This window comes from Haliotis rufescens, unplaced genomic scaffold (assembly GCF_023055435.1).
Source record: "Haliotis rufescens isolate VD_foot unplaced genomic scaffold, xgHalRufe1.0.p SCAF_6, whole genome shotgun sequence".
Lineage (NCBI taxonomy): Eukaryota > Metazoa > Mollusca > Gastropoda > Lepetellida > Haliotidae > Haliotis > Haliotis rufescens.
This window is the reverse complement of record NW_025964334.1, coordinates 59,468,298-59,490,613: the sequence shown is the minus strand read 5'-3', so window position 1 is coordinate 59,490,613 and position 22,316 is coordinate 59,468,298. Positions and strand designations below refer to the sequence as shown.

General features: G+C 39.9%; 2 protein-coding genes across 2 annotated transcripts in view; one reads left to right on the top strand and one right to left on the bottom strand.

The window, feature by feature from the left end:
- Positions 1–213: 213 nt before the first annotated feature.
- On the bottom strand, positions 214–15,068 carry LOC124122881 (vesicle-associated membrane protein 4-like). The gene is made up of 4 exons (XM_046486069.2): positions 14,940–15,068; positions 7,935–8,077; positions 6,269–6,412; positions 214–4,878 (listed from the first exon to the last, which is right to left on the bottom strand). Coding segments are annotated over exons 1-4 (363 nt in total). The 5' UTR covers positions 14,942–15,068; the 3' UTR covers positions 214–4,804.
- Positions 15,069–18,721: 3,653 nt separating this feature from the next.
- The window catches only part of LOC124122885 (importin-7-like), a 42,876-nt gene continuing 39,281 nt past the window's right edge, over positions 18,722–22,316 (top strand). The window contains exon 1 of the mRNA XM_046486072.2: positions 18,722–18,916. Coding sequence (XP_046342028.1) covers positions 18,833–18,916 — 84 coding nt within the window. The 5' untranslated portion in view covers positions 18,722–18,832. The remainder of the gene's footprint in view (positions 18,917–22,316) is intronic.

Below are 22,316 nucleotides of genomic sequence, written 5' to 3'. Positions count from 1 at the left end.
TACGTTTCAATATCCCACTTCCTTGTGGGGGAGGAAAATATGAGCATAACAAGGGGACATAACTCCCACAACAGCTTCTTTTGAGGGGTGTAAATGTTTGTGTTTGTTGTTCAACGCCACACTCAGCAATATTCCAGCTATGTGACATCAGCCTGTAAATAATCAAGTCTGGACCAGATAATCGCCTTTGAAGGTAAAAAATAACAAATAAAATTAAAAAATATTATTGTTTTATTTCAATCAGTAAAAATTGTATCAAAATATTATTGTATCATAACCTGACATTGTTACAGTGAAAACATCCAAAGTCAATGGAGACCCATCTTCATCACAGGCGAAGGGGGATGGCAATCAGGAGGGAAGGTGGGGCACCTAAACTTGTGCCAGGGTCAAGATTGGGGAGGGGGGGCTCACAGAGGAAGAGTACTTCGTTTTCAATATTCCCAAAACGTGTATTGATAACAGTATTGAAGACAACTTTCACAGTATTTCTTTAAGAGAATTGATCCTACTGGACAGACCTTGGAATGGGTCACATACAGACAGAGGGTCCATGAACCTACAATAATGAGGTTCCTCAGTCAGCCCTGATTATCTCCCCTTGTTCTACAGTTGAGTGGCACATCAACAATTTAAGTCTGGGTCTTGTTACTGGAATGTTTATTTCATCACAGCCACAGGTCAAACACATGCATCTTTGATAAAAATGAACTCTGCAGTCTGCAACCTCAGCTACAAGTCCGAAGCCCAAGAATAGTCAAATTTCTTCAGGTTTAGTAAAATAAGACCATAGTAGTCCATGTACAAAGACTAAAACCTACTGAAAACAAGTATTTGTCACAGAGTGACGAAATATCCCCCGCCTGTACACCATAGTTCCAAATATGAAGACAATCCAGTGTTTAGTTCTTGAGGTATCGCGGCAACACCGTTTTCCAACTCCAAAAGCAGATTTGCCTGCTGTGACCTTGAAAATGGGATCAAGGTCACCAAAACCGACTGGTGTCTGCGGAGTCTGTATATACACCATAGTTCCAAATATGAAGACAATCCAGTGTTTAGTTCTTGAGATATCGCGGCAACAAACAGGTGGGACGTACGGACGGACGTACGGACGTACGTACGGACGGTCGTGAATACTATATCCCCCGCTTCGCGCTTTCGCGCGGCGGGGGATAATTACACCTAAATGCAAGTTAGGGCTAGAAGGCTTCAAAGTTATTGGCACAGTGTGTTATTAGTCCCAGGACTCTGAAAGGGACATATTCATGATATTTGATGAATTGGCCATGTCATCTGTACAGTAAAAACTCAATCAATGAAGATAACAGAATTTCTGCAAACATGAATGATATGTTCATCTTCTTGTCAGGAGCTCCCTTTCTTCCTGAGGCAAGGGAGATATCTGACTGCAAAAGTCCAGTTCCCACCTTGCTGAACTAGGCTGGAATTTCGTGGCTCCATCGTAGCGCCACTAGTGGCTGTTTTGAATTATGTCCCTTATATGTCCCTCCTATTGACCAATCAGATTCCACTTATCATATTACTTCCATTTGCTTCAAACAAAATGGCGGCCCCAAGTTATGACGATATGATCGATAATCAAGACTCATGTCATAAAACAGGTCTTACATCGTGGAGTGTATCAAATTACTTGACCACCTTGATTAAAAACATTAACTGATTTGGAAAATATCTGTCAATGCCAAGTTGACGGTACAAGTTTTGCAAATCCTGCAATCGACCTAAATCTACATGCAAGTTTAAGAACTGGATGTCGATTTTGTTACGCGGTTTTGATTGCGCTATGCACAGACTCGTTAGCCCTGCCGTAACTCAGACATTCAGTTCAGCAAGGGTGAAAACTTGACTTCTATGGTGAGTTACCTCCCTTGCCTCGGGAAGATGTCTTAGTACCATATTGTACAAGTTACAAGAATCGACTTGTTTGAGAAACACAGAAAAACATGTGATCCCGTGAACAAAGTAAACAAACTAGCTTCAGAACACACCCCTGGTAGGGAGCAGACCAATGTTGGATATCAGTTCTTGAAAAAGTAAGCTAGGACACCTCCACAATGTAGGAACTAGGCCGCACCCACCAATTTCTGATGGTAAAAATCTTCAAAACAAAACATTGTCTGGCCTCACTGCCCAAATTACAAAAAGTCAGCTGGGTTATTTTTTCAAATGCTACATAAAAACATGAATGTCACTTTGGCACATGAATGTCACAAAAGCATTAAAAAGGTACATGTATTCATTACAAAATCAGCCAATGATCAAGGCACAATATTTGAACGCAAATCAACGTAAATGAATCTACCTTAATACTAACAAAGCTACTGAGAATAAACAAAATTTAAAACTTACACAAAACTCTCAGATAAATTGCTTATTACAGTCAAACACCATTGTGTCGAAGGGCCCTACGTAAATACTTCGAGTTATCCGAGGTTCGAAACAAATGACAATGATGATGAAAGAAGGAACGGGGAGGGTCCAAACTTTTACTTCCAGACAACCCCATGTGTGACACAACGTGTTGGACTGTATATGTAGTACTTTCATCCGGACAAAGCCAATGGGTAGAAATGGTAACTTTCGGGGTCATTTGGATAAATATGCAAATAGAAAGGGGCAGGTAGGTACTACTTTCAGTATTTACAAACAATGTCCTGCCCTTGTCTTTGTGTAATGGCAATCATGAAAGAATAAACCATCGGCCATCTTGACAAATTACTTGGATAATTGATGACAGTTCAAATCGGAAGTTATTTAGTAGACAGTTTTATCACTGGCCTTGTGAAGTAACATATTAATTCACACTTTCCAGAAAAAAACTTTTAATGTTCAGGTACCGTTTGTGAGAGATGAGAAAACTTTTTTCTGCGAAAGAACTAAGAATGATATTACATGACAAAGAGGTTACCATGCTTGTGTATTTTGGTGTGAGTGAGTGAGTTGGGTTTAACACAGCTTTTAACAGTATTCCAGTTATATCATACGTGTCAGCTTAATGTGGGAGGAAAGGCCAAAGTGATGCAGGTCTCAGACGTGTACCACTTCGGTGAAACCCACGAGCACAGGTATGGTGCTGACAAACCAAGAAACGTAAACAGGGCAGCTGGGATTCCAACCCACAATAATAGGTTTCTGGCATGACCAAGACACGCAACTCTGCACAGCAAATCGTGGCGCCTTAGACGACTGGGCCAACCGTGCCCTCTTGTTTTATTTTGGGATGTTAAATATCCTGTATTAGGAAAAGGCTCACTAAATATTCCTAACACAAGATATTGGCTGTTCCAAAACACACAGGCATGATAACCTCCATGTATTCATTGTGTCAAAAGACACACATCTGAAGGAATCTACCAACATGACTATCACAAAGACACAGAATTGCACTTTCCTGACATTATGTAACCACAACATTAAATAGGATTACATGATGGATATAACAAAACATACACTGTCACGCACAGACAAATGTGACGTGAGGTGAAATGGGGTTTAATGTCGCATTGAAGACTGTTGCAATTATAAAGTGACGTGCACACAAGTGTGTGTGTGTGGGTGTGTGTGACTGCTTGTACTAGTCCGGGCTATAAATGCTGATCTTATAGTGCTAGCCAACTAAGATACTATGACGCAGTTTAACATGAATACCCCACTCAGACACAGTACACTGACCCCGAGCCGACCAGTCCTTCTTTTAGCCCCTTAATGTTGAGGGTCAGGCAGGGTAACAACAAGTACCATCTTTTTGGTACAACACAACCGGGAATCGAACGCCCGACCTACAGACAAATGTACACAGTAACAAAAATAGCGATAACAACAAGGGTGTGATAAAGATTGATTACACCAAACATGTCATAAATTTCTTATTTCCCGAGCAAAACAAGTATCACAATAACATCAGCGTGACAAAGATGCAGGTAATATCTTCTCTATGCTCGGTGCATGTCAATGGATCAGTGTGCACTTGATTTTCATTCTCAGCTCCCTTGGGAGTATACAAATATGTGAGTGATGCTGATTACGAATTGTGTAATTCTCTGAACACCCACACAATGAACTAAAAGCCATGCAGAAGCAATTGTATCCAAGTGATCTCAACACTGCCATTACGTAGTACAGAACATTAAAAAAGTGTTATCTACCCCTTGCATAACTTGCATTTGCTTCATACAAAATCGCAGTTTCCAGTCAAGACGATCTGATCGATAATCAAGATCTATATTGTGATAAAATTGGTCTTACATTGTGAAGTGCAACAAATCATGTGAGCACATTGATTAAAAAAATGAAAAGATTTGGAAAATATCTGTTAACGCCGAGTTGGCGGTGCACATGCTTTGCAAATCCTGCAATCGACCGAAATCTGCACAAAAGTTTACGAAACCGAATTTTGATTTTGTTACATGATTTTGATTGGACTATGCATAGACTCGTTTGTCCGGCCAAAATATGACTCCATAATACCAGCCTAGGTTGGCCAGGGTGGAAACTGGACTTTTATAGTCAGTTAACTCCATTGTCCCAAATATAACATTTGTTAAAAACATTTCTCAGCTCCCATTCAATATATCTTAGAATATGTCATTGCTAATGTATATATGTAAGTATCAATGTTCAGGAAACATCAGACAACTCTAAGTGTCACAGCCATCCATAAATACCAATGAAAAACCTGGGAAAAAAGTGTTTTGAGAAAGAAATGCACAAAACCCCTATGTTCAGCATGTAACGATATTGTCTCAGCTCTTCCATACACCTCCTTCCACATGAGGTCAAGCTAGCAGTTGAAGCATTTGTTGAGTGTGCTGTTGTGATGTCCTCCCCCTCCAGAGCCTCCAGGTTTTACTTCAACTGAAAGAAACAACAGCTAATGAGTTGGCCATAACATTGGTTTGTGTGAGTGAGTGAGTTTTGTTTTACACTGCTTTTAGCAATACTCCAGCAACAGCTGGACAGCTGGACAGGGGACAACAGAAACAATTTCCTTGTGGGGAATCCAACTGGGGCTTTCAGGATGAAAAGTAAATGCTTAAAACATGAGACTATACCTCCACCCAACAGTGCTTTGAACAATATTCAGTTACAGCATGGAGTGTCAGCTTGATTTGTTTGTTTGTTGTTCTACGCTGCACTCAGCAATATTCCAGTCACATTACAGCGATCTGCATATAATCAGGGCTGGACAAGACAATCCAGTGATTGATATCATGAACATCGTTCCACACAATTGTGATACGGTGACATGACTCAACCAAGTCAGCGAACCTGACCACCCGATCCCGCCTCATACCACAAGCATGGTTGCTAAAGACCTATTCTAACCCGGATCTTCACAGGTCGTGAACTTGACGTGGGATGAAAGCCTGAAGCGAGGCAGGTCCTGGACGTTCACCAACAGGCACAGTGTGCAGGAATCATATTAAGTAGCAGCTATTTGATCCCTCATAAACAAGGGACACAACTCTGCCCAGGGACAGGGTCACCTGTGCTGAACACAACAGTCACTGAATGAATGGTGTCGTACGCCACAGCACTCAGCAATATTCCAGCTTATATGACGGCAGTCTGTAAATAATCAAGTCTTGACCAGACAATCCAGTGATTGACGTCATCAGCATCAATCTATGCAATTGGGATCTAGTAAGCGAGCCTGACCACCCGATCCCGTTAGTCACCTCTTATGACAAGCATGGGACGTTCATGGGTTGTTCTATCATGAATCTTTACGGGACTGTATCCCACAGTAACATGTACAGTAGCCATATTTGGTGCAAACCAGATCACGCTATCAGGATAAGCTATCACATAAACAGCGAGCCTGGTCACAACTTGGTAATTTTCTCCAGGTTTTTTCACACAAGTGTGCACGACTGATACCTTTTCAGTATGGCTGCATGAAATTATCCTCCACCTGTGCGACTGTCTGGCAGATAATTTTAAGACTATTTACACATTCAGATTTATCATAACTCGTCGTGGATTCTCAAGTAGTTGTTCGCATTATTTCAACTGAATCAAGGCGCGATTTGTCCCTCGTATTTCACAAATTTTCAATACTTATAATGTCTGAATGCAGGCAGGTAACATTTAAGATGGGCAGGCAACACTTATGGGCAGTTTGGCAAGGACTATAGGACTAGTGCCAATTTCTAACACTGCTAATAATGTCCATTAAGAGTCCGTTCCGATGCAAAAATTCTGTTATCGAATCATGTGGCCCACAGATATAAGTGCTACTCACCAACAATGATGATGACGATGATGATGACGATGACAGCAGCGACGAAGGCAATAATACAGTTCATCTTACAGTTCTGCCAACACATTTTCTTCTTGAGTCGTACCGATGTCTTCTTGAAGTTGATGGAGCCCGACTCCAAATCCTCTGACAATGCAAAACAGATACCATTGTTACTTCTTTCCTTTTTTTTCATAGACTTAATCACAGTCACAGATACAGATTCTTGGAATACATCTTTAATATTGAAGCAGGTATCGTCCCATTGGTATATCTGACCTATATTTGCTGCACTCACCTGACCTCATGGTATATATGACCTATATATGCCTGTATTCACCTCTCATGGTATATCTGACCTATATCTGCCTCAAAGTAAGATTGACCAATCAGAGAGCAGAACTACTGACCCCACATGAGCCCGTATACCATCAGTAAAAATCGATGATGGTTGTTACTGACCTAATATGAGACCGTATACCGTCGGTAACAGCCATTTTGAATTTTCCAACACCAACCTCACATACTTCACATGGAAATTCTTGAACAGAAATTTGTTATTCGACACTGTTTTGTGTTTTACTATCATTAATTGTGATGAGCAAAGACATTATTTATTAAAGAAACCACATTCGGGACTTTATTTATACAAATTATAGAGAAAAAAAAGCTTAAAACCGTGGTCACTGAGTTACAAAAAGCAACATCATATAACATAGTATAGGATGACATCACAAACAAGAAACGTGACACTAATGACGTCACATAGCAATGGAATAGACAGCAGCCCATTGTTAGGGGAAAGCGGCCTGCAAACAAGTAACACTGGCCTGCATATTTCTGTTACCATGCAGGCATTTTGATGAAAGTTCTATCCATTTTAGCTATATTACTTTAAAGGTTCTCATTTAGTGCATTATATATTCCATTGTTAACGTTTACGTTTATGTACTGGTCCTGTCATTTATACCGGTTGTAAGTGTCAAGTTTTCATTTTGACATGACATAGTATTCACCTGACCTCATGGTATATATGATCTATATCTGCCTGTTTTCACCTGACCTCATGGTAAATATATGACCTATATCTGCATGTATTAACATGACCTCATGGGGTATATATGACCTGTATCTGCCAGTATTCATCTGAACTCAAGATATATCTATAACCTATATCTGCATGTATTGACATGACTTCATGGTATATCTATAACCTATATCTGCATGTATTGACATGACTTCATGGTATATCTATAACCTATATCTGCATGTATTGACATGGCTTCATGGTATATCTATAACCCCTATCTGCATGTATTGACATGACTTCATGGTATATCTATAACCCCTATCTGCATGTATTGACATGACTTCATGGTATATCTATAACCCCTATCTGCGTGTATTGACATGACTTCATGGTATATCTATAACCCCTATCTGCATGTATTGACATGACTTCATGGTATATCTATAACCCCTATCTGCATGTATTGACATGACTTCAAGGTATATCTATAACCCCTATCTGCATGTATTGACATGACTTCATGGTATATCTATAACTTATATCTGCATGTATTGACATGACTTCATGGTATGTATTATCAATATCTGCCTGTATTCACATTATCACATGCGATACATCACCCATATCTGCTGCACTCACCTGACCTCTCCTGGAGGTCATCTATCTTGTCTCCGCGGACAATCACCTTCTCTACATTCTGTCGAAGAAGTGAGGTCACCTCGCTCACATCGTTCTGCAAGTGATCCAGATGGTCTGTATGACCTCCAGGACCTCGCTCTGTCCTGCCAGACAAAATATTCAGAATTTATGGTGAGAATGATTTCTTCAAAATAAACAATACAGTATGTTTTTTAAGTTTCGTAAGCAGAAAGTTATTTATACTAAACGACGTAAATATTCACAAAGGTTCCGTCGAGGGTTGGCACAGTAAGGTCACCAAGATATTAGGTACACCTTATCCAAAAGTCTTCAAGATGATCACCTGCTTGAAGATGGTCACCTGCATTGAGATGGTCACCTGCTTCAAGATGGTAACCTGCTTCAAGATGGTCACCTGCTTCAAGATGATCATCTGCTTCAAGATGATCACCTGCATTGAGATGGTCACCTGCTTGAAGATGGTCACCTGCTTCAAGATGATCACCTGCTTGAAGGTGGTCCACCTGCTTCAAGATGGTCACCTGCTTCAAGATGATCACCTGCTTGAAGATGGTCACCTGCTTCAAGATGATCACCTGCTTCAAAATGATCACCTGCTTCAAGATGATCACCTGCTTCAAGATGGTCACCTGCTTCAAGATGATCACCTGCTTCAAGATGATCACCTGCTTGAAGATGGTCACCTGCTTCAAGATGATCACCTGCTTCAAAATGATCACCTGCTTCAAGATGATCACCTGCTTCAAGATGAACACCTGCTTCAAGATGGTCACCTGCTTCAAGGTGGTCCACCTGCTTGAAGATGATCACCTGCTTGAAGATGGTCACCTGCTTCAAGATGATCACCTGCTTCAAGATGATCACCTGCTTCAAGATGATCACCTGCTTCAAGATGATCACCTGCTTGAAGATGATCACCTGTTTGAAGATGATCACCTGTTTCAAGATGGTCACCTGCTTCAAGATGATCACCTGCTTCAAGATGATCACCTGCTTCAAGATGATCACCTGCTTGAAGATGATCACCTGCTTCAAGATGATCACCTGCTTGAAGATGATCACCTGTTTGAAGATGATCACCTGCTTCAAGATGGTCACCTGCTTCAAGATGATCACCTGCTTCAAGATGATCACCTGCTTCAAAATGATCACCTGCTTCAAGATGATCACCTGCTTCAAGATGAACACCTACTTCAAGATGGTCACCTGCTTCAAGGTGGTCCACCTGCTTCAAGATGCAAGATGGGTCAAGACCCCAATGCAGTATTTGGATGCTGTGAGCAGACTTATGAAATTTGGTTGAATCCAGTAATCGGTTCCAAAGTGCTAAATGATGCATGCACTGTACCTTGATACAGTCATTTATTATAAGCCTTATATTCTCAATAGGTGTTTAACAATTTTACCACTCGGGTAACAACCATTGGATAGTGGGAGAACTCAACCGTGACATTTGTGATTTTAAAGTACAGTAGAACACGGATATAACGAAATACAAGGGACCAGAGAAATCAGTTCGTTATATCCGTTGTTCGTTATACACGTTTTTGCTCGGAAACAACCGCCATCTTGGATAAGACAAAACACAGATTTTCCAATGACAGACAATGACAGACATAATATTTTACAGACAATATTACATGTACAGGTAAGATTAACACAATGCAAATTTAACAAGGTTGATCCGTCACCGCTGATTGTATTGATTCGCCGCCATTGTGTTGATTCGCCGCTGATTGGGTACAGCCAATTGTCAGTGACACTTGACACTGAGTGAGATTTCTCAGTTCGCTATACACGTCACTAATTAGTGATGGATGGGCTTGTCGGTGATCAGATATCAGTTTGCTGTATCCGTTAGTTGGCTGTAGAGAGTTTGTTATATACGTAAATTTTATATATTATATAGGAGATCAATCGGGGATTTTTTAACAGTTCGTTGTATCGTTTCTTCGCTATATCCTTGTTGTACTGTATGTGACAAATAGGGCATGACCAGCACTGCAGCACCAAGAGGGTCAGACAATACGAACTTCTGGGTAACAGACAACCTCCACCCAGCTGGGCCTTATAGAACATGGAGGATCTCAACTGCTCATCATAAGTAGTGATATACATGTTGTATGGCTGCTCAACTGCTCATCATAAGTAGTGATATACATGTCGTATGGCTACTCAACTGCTCATCATAAGTAGTGATATACATGTCGTATGGTTACTCATGCACCCATGATCACAAGACTGTGAGAACATTAATGACACTGCTGGTGTTGGTCATATAGTTTTTGTTTGCAAGCTCCTTCCTAGCATGTTACCCTCCTGGTAACATCGCTGCCACCAGTGTGGACACTGACATAGTGAACTGCGAAAAGGTTTTGTATGTTTAATCAGATTGGTTTGAGAATGCAGACTAACAGAAAAGCATCCAATTTTCCCCTTACATTCTTACAATACCAATTACATGATAGCTGAAATGAAATTGAAATTGACAAAAAAAATATATTAGATGGGGGCCGAGTATTTGGCATCACAACAGTCATAACTTGTTCGTAAATATAATGGGTAGTTGGTTGTGAGTTGGTTGATAGTGGCCCCTTGTCACAGTAGGGAGCTATGACTGGTTGCACAAACAGGCTATTGCTGTGAGGAGCTTGATAGTTTTGGGTCCGTTTTGACGCTGTGCCATTTCAGTCTGATCCCTACTAGTTGAGAATTGCTGGTTTGAACAGTATTACATTACAGACATTGAACTGTCACTGTGAGAGTGAGTGAGTGAGTGTTGTTTAACCCTCTGGATGCCGAGGGTTTTTTCTGACACACATTTTCCTAAGATCAGAAAAGTGAAGGTTGTGCGAGAATTACGATCTACCTCTGGCTATAAAATCACGCAGAGGTGGAGAATGTTAAATTTCCTATTTATTAATTATTAAACCGGTTTTAAAAAAAAGACACTTCTAAGTGTTGTCCGAGAATTTATTCTGTGTTGAAAAACAGTAAATTTCTCCGCTTTTTATCGTACACCGATAAAGGTACTGTGTGACCTTTTTTTTTATTTAGAAGCTTTACGGAAACTGTGAGGGAACAAAATACTGCCTAATATCTGAACGACATAACTACATATCAAATTGAGTTATATGCGTATGTATAACGACATACATTCAATGCCAAAAATAGCATGCCGTAAATGACGAAAACTGATTTTTCTCTATGACTTCAAAAGGCGACAGAGAGATTACACATGTACAAAGAAAAGGGGGCATAACTCCGCTATGCTTGGAACAAGTTCATTGTAACTCAGGTCACTTGGTGAGAATTAGCTGTGGGTAAGGAAAATATATTTTGTGGTGTTTTGTTCACGAGGAACCAAACTATTCCAAGACAAATATCGATATTGATACTGTATATGTTTCGTTATAAAAAAAATCAATAAGAAATGATGAAATCGTACTTCATAAAAAAAGAGGAAATAGAGAAATGGATGGCCCTATATAACATATAACTCAGTCCTTAGATTCCAACATTGTCCTGATTGTGTAAGTGTCATTTGACTAATGTTGCACCATTATTAATGGAGCACTTGCCTTATCATCAAACGGAATGAAATACCCCAAAAATATCACCATTCCTTTTGACGTCATGACTGGTGTTATGTCCTTGATAACGTCGGTGAAAGACGACATTGGTATTTTGATTAATATATATCTCCCCTAATTTTCGTTCATGGTATGGAAAATCTTGATGTGTAAAACGGAATTTGATGCTTTTTTGACACAACATAAGATGACTGCTTTCACCAAGTAAATAATGTCTTGAATATGCAAACAATTAGATAGTTTAGCGTGTATCTTAACTGGACAAGACATGCACCTGTTTGGCATCAATTTACGTAATGAAATACCCCAAAGAATATTTCAAAACAACCAAAATTATAGTCAATATTGGACATATATTTGTTCATAATTATGTTATTATTTCTCTTCATCTCTTCTCTGAATTACACAATAAAAGATGCGAAGAAAGCTCTATTGGTATAGAATTACCAGGATAATCGTATACGGTTGAACCAACGGGGTACCTGGCATGGGTTATATTTTTACACATTTTACAATTCCTGGAGAAATAAAGTAAACAGTTTAACATCCTGTGATCACAATATTGAAAAAAGAATGAACCCATTGATTATATAATGCAAAACGAGAGGAATAATTCGTAAATTGTTTGTGACTAACGCGCACCTGACGAATCGTTAGATATCACTGTTCTGTGAATCAAACGACATAAAAAACAATTCCAAGACCAAGACAATTCTTTCAGAAAAGTGTGCATATATATTAACGAAAAATATTATAGATTTACTGTTATTTATTGTTATAATTTTCATTGAAACCAACGTAAATAGTCAGAAATTCTGATAAATACTGTTGTCGTTGTGCGTGATTTTGCGTCAGTCATGGCGTCACACAGTATGGTAACTTTGACAATTTCTGTTGAAAATATCAAATCATTACAATAAATCTATTTTAAATTCCCTAATTCTTCCTACGATTCTCTTCCCATACATATCCTGAAAATGTTGAGCCAATATCTTAAAAAAATAGTCAAATGGATAGCTCAAAATAGGAGAAAATGCTACACTGTGTAAAATCTGTATTTTGCTTCGTTTACATTTCAAATAAGTGCATATTTTCAAGCACAGCGTTTGTTTTCACGCCTAACTTATTTTGCTTGATTTCATCCAGCCACTTTGTATTGGCATCTTCCCGAGGCAAGTGAGTTAACTGACTATTAAAGTCCAGTTTCCACCCCTGCCAATCGTAGCACCACCAACAGTTATAATGAGTTATGTCCCTTCTGAGCCTCTCCTATGGACCAATCCGATTCCATCACTTGCATTTGTTTCAAACAAAATGGTGGCGCCCAGTCGAGACGATCTGATCGATAATCAAGATCTATATTGTGATAAAACGGGTCTTACATTGTGAAGTGCAACAAATCATGTGAGCAGCTTGATTAAAAACATGAAAAGATTTGGAAAATATCTGTTGACAACGAGTTGGCGGTGTGCATGCTTTGCAAATCCTGCAATCGACCAAAATATGCACGACAGTTTACGAACTGGATTTCGATGCGCGATTTTGATTGGACTATGCATAGACTCGTTAGTCTAGCCAAAATGTAACTCCATAATACCAGCCTAGTTCGGCAAGGGTGGAAACTCGACTTTTAAAGTCAGTTAACTCTCTTGCCTCGGGAAGATGTGTATTGGTGACAAAGACCATTGGTCATTTGATTCTAAAATGTATGAGGAATTCAAGGATGTATGTATTGCAGCTAAGTATGAAATATACATGATGTTACAGGCGTCTGTTAACCTGTGTTCCTGAAACGTGATTTTGTAAACACTATCCAATATGGCGGAAAGTTCACTTCAGCGTTCGTGTTTGCGTATTTTCCAAAACATTCTAAACGATTCTAGGGTTATCGGAGATGTTTTGGAATAATCATTGGTGATTTCATAAAAGACAGATACCCATGACTACTAATATGCTATTTTTGAAATTCATTTCTCCGAGTAAACATCCGAAATTTAGATTTCAAACATGCTGTAACTAACGCAGTGAGTGGTGATTTAGTAATGTGTAAAATATGCATCATTTACGATGTACCTAATTTTTAGAGATCATTTTCAGTACTTTTGCTTGGCCTAAAATGCCAGTGGATGATATCACAGAACAGTGAATTTCCCACCTTATTCAAAACTGTGAAGTGTATTTGTGTCGGTGATGTATTTTGAATTTTATTCGACTTCAAAGTGAGGGTTGTCGAGGAGGGCCATATATGTCCCCGTGGCATCCAGGGGGTTAATGCTGCACTCAACAATATTCCAGCTATATGACATTGAGTGAGTGAAGTGAGGTTTTACCCCATCATTATCATGGTTGGGGACACAGAAATGGGCTTCACACATTGTACCCATGTAGGGCTTTCAACCCAAGGTTTCAATGTGACAAGCTAACACTCTAACCACCAGGCTATCCCACTTCCACTCTCCAGAAGTGACCATGCTGTCATGTTTGTGTGCGCAGCTCTCAAACAAGGGAAGATAGTCAGACAGTTCGTAAAATATAACCCATTTTGAGTGAGTGAGTGAGTGAGTGAGTTTTGGTTTTACGCCGCTTTTAGCAATATTCCAGCAATATCACACAAGAAATGGGCTTCACACATAACCCACTTTGAAGCTGATGTCACCATACAAAACAAACAAATGAAAAAGCAAGTCCACCCTGGAGTTGAAACCTTGAGATAGTGTAGTGATTCTTTAAGTTTAGAATTTTTTGGCAAAAGAGGAACATTTCTTATCATTGCTTAACTTACTGAATTAACAATTACATTGTCGCGTACTTTAGCCCAATTGGTATAACTTCCAAGCGGTGTGTACATTGCAGATATCGCTGCAATGAAATTGCATCAAATGTAATCCAGACCATTGTGACATCATTGGTTACCATGACGTCACAATCAAATGACATCACTAATGGCTCTGCTACTGAAGCTGTCAGCAGTACTTTTTACACATAAGACACTGCTTATTACTGTCTACAAACTGAAAAAGTAAAGTTGGAAGAATGATGTTGGGTGATAAATAAAATTTAGACTCGTGTCTTTTGATATCAAATATATCGTTGATATAATTGATATCAAAAGACACAAGGGTGAGATTCTCTATACAATAACCATATTGGACGAGATAATTGAAAGAAGTTGGAAAGGGGGATACGGGTGGAAGTCTTTCCCTTAAAATTGCAAATCAAGTCTCGACACTGTCAGCAGTTGTCAGCTGAAACAGATAACAAATAACGGCCCACAAATAATCCTGAGCAAATGTACACGCATATATATATAGGCTGTTCAGAATACAAACAAGATATACCACACATATTTTATGAGACACTAATAGTGTCTAGCGTAGAATTCATTACTTACATGTTGTAATGGTTCGATCTAATGAGTATACAAAGTCCAGATACCAATTCTTCTCACAAAGTAGACGCTGTCGACCCTCATCTGCCCACACCTACTATCAGTTCCTCCTCTCTGATCAGATGACGGATGTACACAAACACACGTGATACAAATATAGTATTACCCTACGACTGTTTACAATCACAATTTTAAAACAGCGAACCTCTCGCAAACTATGTACACAGTTAGGTAAATTGTGAATATTCTGTATCCTCTTTGAAACAAGCTTTAGTAATTAGTTTTCAAAACGTTACATGCTTTTTATAATTTAGGTTGCTACTCTTATGGTATAAATGCCCCCGTGGGTGATCCTGGCACAGTCAGGCTGGTTAGGCTCATCATCAGCTCAGGGCCCTTGCCCCCTCTACACGCAGCCCAGACAGCGAATGGAACTTCTTCCAGGAATCGCTGGACCCGTGAAGATCCGTGTTAGATTAGGTCCCCAGCAACCCATGCTTGCCGTAAGAGGCGACAACATAGCATTGGGTGGTCATCTGACTTGGTTGTTGCATGTCATCGTATCCAAGTTGCGAAGAACGATGCTCATGATGTCAGTCAGTGGATTGTCTGGTCCAGATTTGATGAATTACAGAAAAAACTGGAATATGGCTAAGTAAGGCGTTAAACAACAAACAAAAAGCAGCACACCCTTGTCCGTCTCGAGAACAGCTAGCGTCTCCAAATACATGCATAGTGAATCGTAAGATAGAGAATCTCACCCTCGTGTCTTTTGATATCAAACATATCAGCACGAGTTGATAAAAGTGGGAAAACTCCGAGGCTTGCCGAGTGTTGATATATTTGATATCAACAGACACGAGGGTGAGATTTTATTTATCATCCAACATCATTCTTCCAACTTTTTCAGTTTGTAGACAGTAATAAGCAGTGTCTTCAGTGTAAAAAGTACTGCTAACAGCTTCAGTAGCAGAGCCATTAGTGATGTCATTTGATTGTGACGGCATGGTAACCAATGACGTCACAATGGTCTGCAAAGCATTCTGATGCAATTTCATTGCAGCGATATCTACAGTGTAGATATCGCTTGATCTCACCCAAGCGAATATATCCTGGGGGAGCCAGTTTTGGATGATAAATATATATATATGACGACGTTAATTTTAAGAGGGGAGTGTTTAGTGAGTTGTTCTCAATAGATGTTGCTGGGCAACGCAGAAAAAGGCGATGGCCGAACAATCGCGTCCCAAAGTGTGACAGATATCACAGTCGTTATTGGGAAAAGGTACAGGTAATCGACGCGAGGATTGTGAAAATATGCGGGAAATACCAGTCTGTGCATGAAATGGACTTGTCCGACATTGCCGAGGTCGGATTCTATTGAGAGAGTTATCATTATTTAAATGCGGGTTCAACAGGCTGTACATAATGTTGATATCTCATATAAGAAATAAACGACTCGTGGCAATTGGGATACGATGACATGCATCAACCAAGTCAGCGAGCCTGACCACCCGATCCCATTAGTCGCCTTTTACGACAAGCATAGTCGCCTTTTACGACAAGCATGGGTTGCTGAAGTCCTCTTCTATCCCAGATCTTCACGGGGAGACAAGCATGGGTTGTTGAAGTCCTCTTCTATCCCAGATCTTCACGGGTCATGCTGGGAAGTTCATTAAGTGAGTCTATCCTGTTTCCCGTCTGGGCAGAACGAGGGGACTACCTCGACCTGCTCAGAGTCAGATATTCGGCCCCAAGCTTGCAGCAAGTATCAGTCAAAATTCCAAAATGAGAATGATACATGAGGACCACTGAGGATTCTGAGGGGAAAAGGTTTCTACCGCTGAAATTAAGAAATGAGAACTTAAAATAAATATCCATTTTATACAAACTAACGATGATGTTTCCAAATGTGCCTTAAAACTTAGTTTGGAATCTTAGATAAAGCCTGGACATTGTCACTGTGTGATTAAAATAGCACACCTTACGACCCGAGTTAGCAGGTTTTTAATTACTTGAATAAACCTTTCTTGTGTGAGGCCTGGTCTCATCTTAACTGTCACTCTTCCAGAAAATAATGTTGTTGTTTTTCTTCTGAAAACAAACGATAGCAAACAAGTCGATCCAGACCCATTTTTTAAGGAGAGGCTTTCTGCACGACCACTGCATCGAGTTTATGTGCAGTGTGCTGAGATGATCAGCAACCCTGCAGAGTCGTTGGCTTGGGTGAAGTCGGATGGCCTGAAAAGTGAAACAGAAGGTTTTCTGTTTGTTGCTCAGGACCAGTCACTTCCCACTCGAAACAGTCAATATGTGATTTTGCATCAAATTGTAAATATAAAAATGTAGATTATGTAATGAATTTAATGAGACTGTCCAATACATTGTCAGTGGGTGCCAGTTTTGGCACACACATAGTATCTTAAGCGACATGATAGTGTAGCTCGATCATTTTATTACCGCTTTCCCCATGCTTGTGGTTTTGACACAAAGGTCCATCCATGGTACGACCCGGAATATGTAGAGGGCGTCATGGAAAATGATAAATACAAAATTCTTTGGAATAGACCCCTTTACAGCCTCAGACGTATCCAGGCCAACACACCTTATCTTGTCCTTTTTATCCAATGAAATCATTTATATCACTGAATGTTTTGTCCCTTTTGACACTAATGTGATTGACAAGATTCAGAAAAAAACATGGCAAATGTGCGGACCTCACTTTCGAAATGTCACGCTTGCATCCCAAGTACCAAGTTGTCCGACTCCCCATTGTTCTCGGTGCCTTAGGTTTGGTACCTCCCAATCTGTTGACTGACATTGGGAGAGTAACCGGGTTTGCTACCAGGAATACAGCCCTTCTGACAATCTGGGTAATGCACAAGGCTGCAGTGTTAGGGAGTCTTCACATTCTCCGAAAAGTTCCGGGTGGGTTTGACTAGGCAGCGCTTCCTAGTTGGTTGGTTGGTTTCTTGTTTAACGCCGCACTCAGCAATATTCCTGTTATATGACGGCGGTCTGTAAGTAATCGAGTCTGGGCCAGGCAATCCAGTGATTGACATCATGAGCATCGACCCACGAAATTGGGATACGATGACATGCATCAACCAAGTCAGCGAGCCTGACCACCCGATCCTTTTACGACAAGCATAGTCACCTTTTACGGCAAGCATGGATTGCTGAAGACCTATTCTAACCCGGAATCTTCACGGGTCAAGCGATTCCTGGGAGAAGTTCCATTCGCTGTCTGGGCTGCGTGTAGAGGGGGCAAGGGCCCTGAGCTGATGATGAGCCTAACCAGCCTGACTGTGCCAGGATCACCCAAACCCTCTTTGCTGCATTTTTTATTTTAATCTGTACATAATAATAAAGAAAGTTTTAAGTGTTTAAGAGGTCCTTATATATTTAGTTTTGGGGAAGGATCATATGATTTATGTGAAAGTGAACGTTGCTGATTCTAAATTCAAATCTGGTGTTCAGCACAAGGAGAGACAACTCTTGTAAATATAAAAAAGAGTACTTTTAAGTTTCATTTACTGATGATATATAGTCTTCTCGATAATAGTAGATGAATCACACGTACAATGTGCCGCAAGCCGATATCACATGTCGCGTTTGACGACGGTGTATTATATTTCATAATATCTATCTGATTTACCTTGTACGCCGTAGCTGTAGTGTATAAATCCCCGTTCTTCATACGAATCGCTGAAAATTAATAAATACTTCACGCGAGAATGAATGTTTGCGGCAACCGTGTGCTATTTCGAGCATGTGCAGAGTGCTCTCCTCTTGGCGCCACCGGTCATCGTCGTCACACGCTGTTGAGGAATTTGGTGGCGAAGAAAAAGAAATTGTAGATTTATCCCAGTCTTACATAGCATCGTATTCCAAACATGGATGTTGGGAAGTTGGTGGAGGTGCTTAGAGCAACCCTCGATCCCGAGCGCCGAGAGAATGCCGAGCAACAGTTGACGGAGGTGAGAGGCCCGACCACGTTTTCTGTCATGGCAGATCTCCATGTCGCTGTTTTTCGTCATGATAAATTGTTTTTTTTGTCGTATTGGTAGCTGTTTGATCATGATCGGTTTTTAATGTTAGGATTTGTGACTTAATGTACTTATATTTAATTGGGGTGATCGTATTGTCCTCGAACGATTGGCCCCCTCTCCTGGAACCAACTTATCCCATGCATGACGCATGCTAAGTACTGGCAGCACGTGTGCTTCAGGCAAAATACCAGCCAGCTTCTCCCTGATCGGAGACTGCTGCAATGAAATATTGTTTGTAGTCTTCATGAACATATAACCTCTTAATTATTTACAGTTGTTGAAACATGACCTCACACTGTTACTAAACACATTTCTAGTTCTTATAACTTATGACCAAGTAGGCCTAAGAGTAATGAGGCTATTTTTGTCACACAGGCCCTAGCTTATTTCAAGGTAAATGTGTTACTAACACTGTTCTACAGCTGATAGGTCCATCATGGAATTCACTTCTTATAATTGTCAGAACCTGATCTGTTAGAACAACAGTTTGTCACACTGATAGATGTTAGTTTTGGGATTCACTTATCAAATGAAGGATAATGTCATTATTAAACCACTCTCCTACTGTGAAATTATCTGCCCCATGTTGAAGGTGGTCTGTCAGGCAAGTAGGTGATCCTCATTGCTGCCATTTGTCCTGAGTGTTAATGAACTAAAGCATTTATGGATGACATGAGCTTTTTGACTGACAGAAACATGCTTGTCAAAGTGCATCAATAACATGCATCACTGGTACAAACAGGCATTTTCAAATACCGTATTCGACGTAAAAAGCGCACAGGGTGCTCTCAAAATTAGAAATAGGGGGCTCCTATTAGAATATTATTTTGGTGAAAAACAACAGAGTTGAAAGGGTGTTAATTTTGTTGTTTGTGTTGACAGCCTGAAATGTTTATATACGACAGATATATTTTTTCCAGAATTTAATGTTAAAATGATCAATGTGATACATTGATCAATCGAAAGGGAGTGAAAGAATCGCTTATTAGAGTGGGTCGCTTATTACGTCGAATACGGTAACATAAATTTCTTTGGTGTTAGAGGCAGTGTTTTAATAGGGAAATGTTACTGTTTTGCCAAATTAATACTGTTGCAGATTGATTGTATTGAGTTTGAAATTAACTGTGATGAACCATAGTGAGATTGTTAACATGCCAAGGACCAACATTCCAACATCGAAACATCATCCTATCACGTCCATGTTACTGCACATCACATCCTTTTCACTCTAACACCACCCGTGAAGATCTGGGGTAGAATAGGTCTTCAGCAACCCAAGCTTGCCGTAAAATGTGCTTATGCTTGTCGCAAGAGGCGACTGATAGGATCGGGTGGTCAGGCTCGCTGTCTTGGTTGATATCATCGATTCCAATTGCGTGGATCGATGCTCATGATGTCAATCACTGGATTGTCTGGTCCAGACTCGATTATTTACAGACCGTCGTCATATAGCTGGAATATTGCTGAGTGCGGCGTAAAGCAACAAACAGAACTCTGACACGCACTTTAGGCGTCAGGGTTCCCCCTAGGAGTTATTATTTTTGCAAAATATGAATTTGAGGGCCATTGATTCAATTGCAGCCAACAATTTATGTAGCTTGGTTACAAAGACTGTTATTTCTGCTTGTAAATGTGTTTCATATTTTTGTGTTTCAATGATTTGTGTTGCTAATGCGAGTAATTTGTGGGTGAGACGGTGCCAGAACTGGTCTGTGTTGATGTACTAATAAGGATGATTGGATATGAATGCACTGTGACTATAACATGTAAGATGAGATAAGTGTGTTTGAGTCTTCTCGTGTGGACCTGTCATGTGGTTTAATCTTCAATAGATCTTACTGTTTATATGTGGACTTTGGGAAGAAAAGAATACTAGACCGAAATTGTTTTCACTAGACTCAGGCTTCGGACTAGTGGCTAAAGTCACAGACGGTTGACATCTTTTATATCAGGATATAGTATCATATTTTCTTGTGTGTAATGTATACTTTCTGCACATTACCGGCCATTCAGTATGTTCAATATTGTTTTCAATGATTTTGTGAAAATATTGTATCTGAGCTGATAGGCAGGTCAGACCAACTCACCGTTCAGACAATCCGTGAAGATGCGGAGTAGAATAGGTCTTCAGCAACTCATGCTTGCCGTAAAAGGCAACTATGGTTGTTGTAAGAGGCGACTAACGGGATAGGATGGTCAGGTTCACTGACTTAGTTGATGCATATCATCGTATCCCAATTGCATGGATTGATGCTCATGACATCAATCACTGGATTGTCTGGTCCAGACTGCCGTCATATAGCTGGAATATTGCTGAGTGTGGCATTAAACAACAAACAAACAAACACCGATCAGACCAAAGAAACCACAACCACTTTACTGCTATTGAGGCCTTGATTGAACCTTAATTGTCAGACATTGGATACATTACAAATGTCATACTTTGAGTTAGTGCTGGAGCAATGGATGGAATATTCGGTCAATCGACCTGGAATGTCAAACCGATCATTAATCTGCTGATATGTGTGATCGATATAGAATGTCAAGACAACAGGGATTGACTTTGGCCGCGATTCCGCGATCTTCATGCATAGTTGTCATAGATATCGCATCAATATTCATTTAGCACAATTATATCTTTCAATAGTTTTATTTGTATTGACACTCTCATTTTCACCTACAAACAGTGAAAATATCATATTGCTTAAATAAAATTGTCTACATTACCTGAAAATGTCAATAAAAACTTACACCATAGTTTATCATGGTTTATTCAATCGTTAAAGGTTGTCAATCGAAACAGCGATTTGCATACTCGCAACAGTGCATGCTATCTCTTATTGTTCATAACCGATTCTGACATCACTGCACGTAGCTTTGCATCAGTTGACAATGGTGGAGTGTGCAGCATTTTTTGTCTCTGATGGCAAAACAAGTGTTTGCTTTTACAACATACACACTTTGGTAGCGCACAAAAATCTTATTCCGTGATCTACAACAAGTCATTAAGCACATTTTTTTGTCACAAATCCTAGCAGAAATCAAAGACGTAGATGTATGTATGTTTGTGCAGAAATCAAGAGAAAAAAGCAATCACAGGTAAAGTTTCAAAACATAAGCAAATTTCGATTTTGGTTTGACAACTAAACAAAAATTAAATTAATATATGTACAACTCTTTCTCCATGAGAATATGCAAATTTCCAATCACAAACGGTCATATTTTAGCTGAGATTTGCCTAGCCTTTAGCATGTTTAGAAAGACAGCACTGGTGGATAGGTTTTCATGAACGTACCCTAGTGCAAGAATGGCCACAGTGCGTGAATTA

Excerpts from the sequence above, each read along its gene's own strand:
- LOC124122881 (XM_046486069.2), bottom strand. Across the intron at positions 6,413-7,934 it reads TGACCTCCAGGAGAGGTCAG|AGGATTTGGAGTCGGGCTCC; the intron begins GTGAGTGCAGCA and ends TTGCATTGTCAG. Across the intron at positions 4,879-6,268 it reads CATCGTCATCATCATTGTTG|TTGAAGTAAAACCTGGAGGC; the intron begins GTGAGTAGCACT and ends TGTTTCTTTCAG.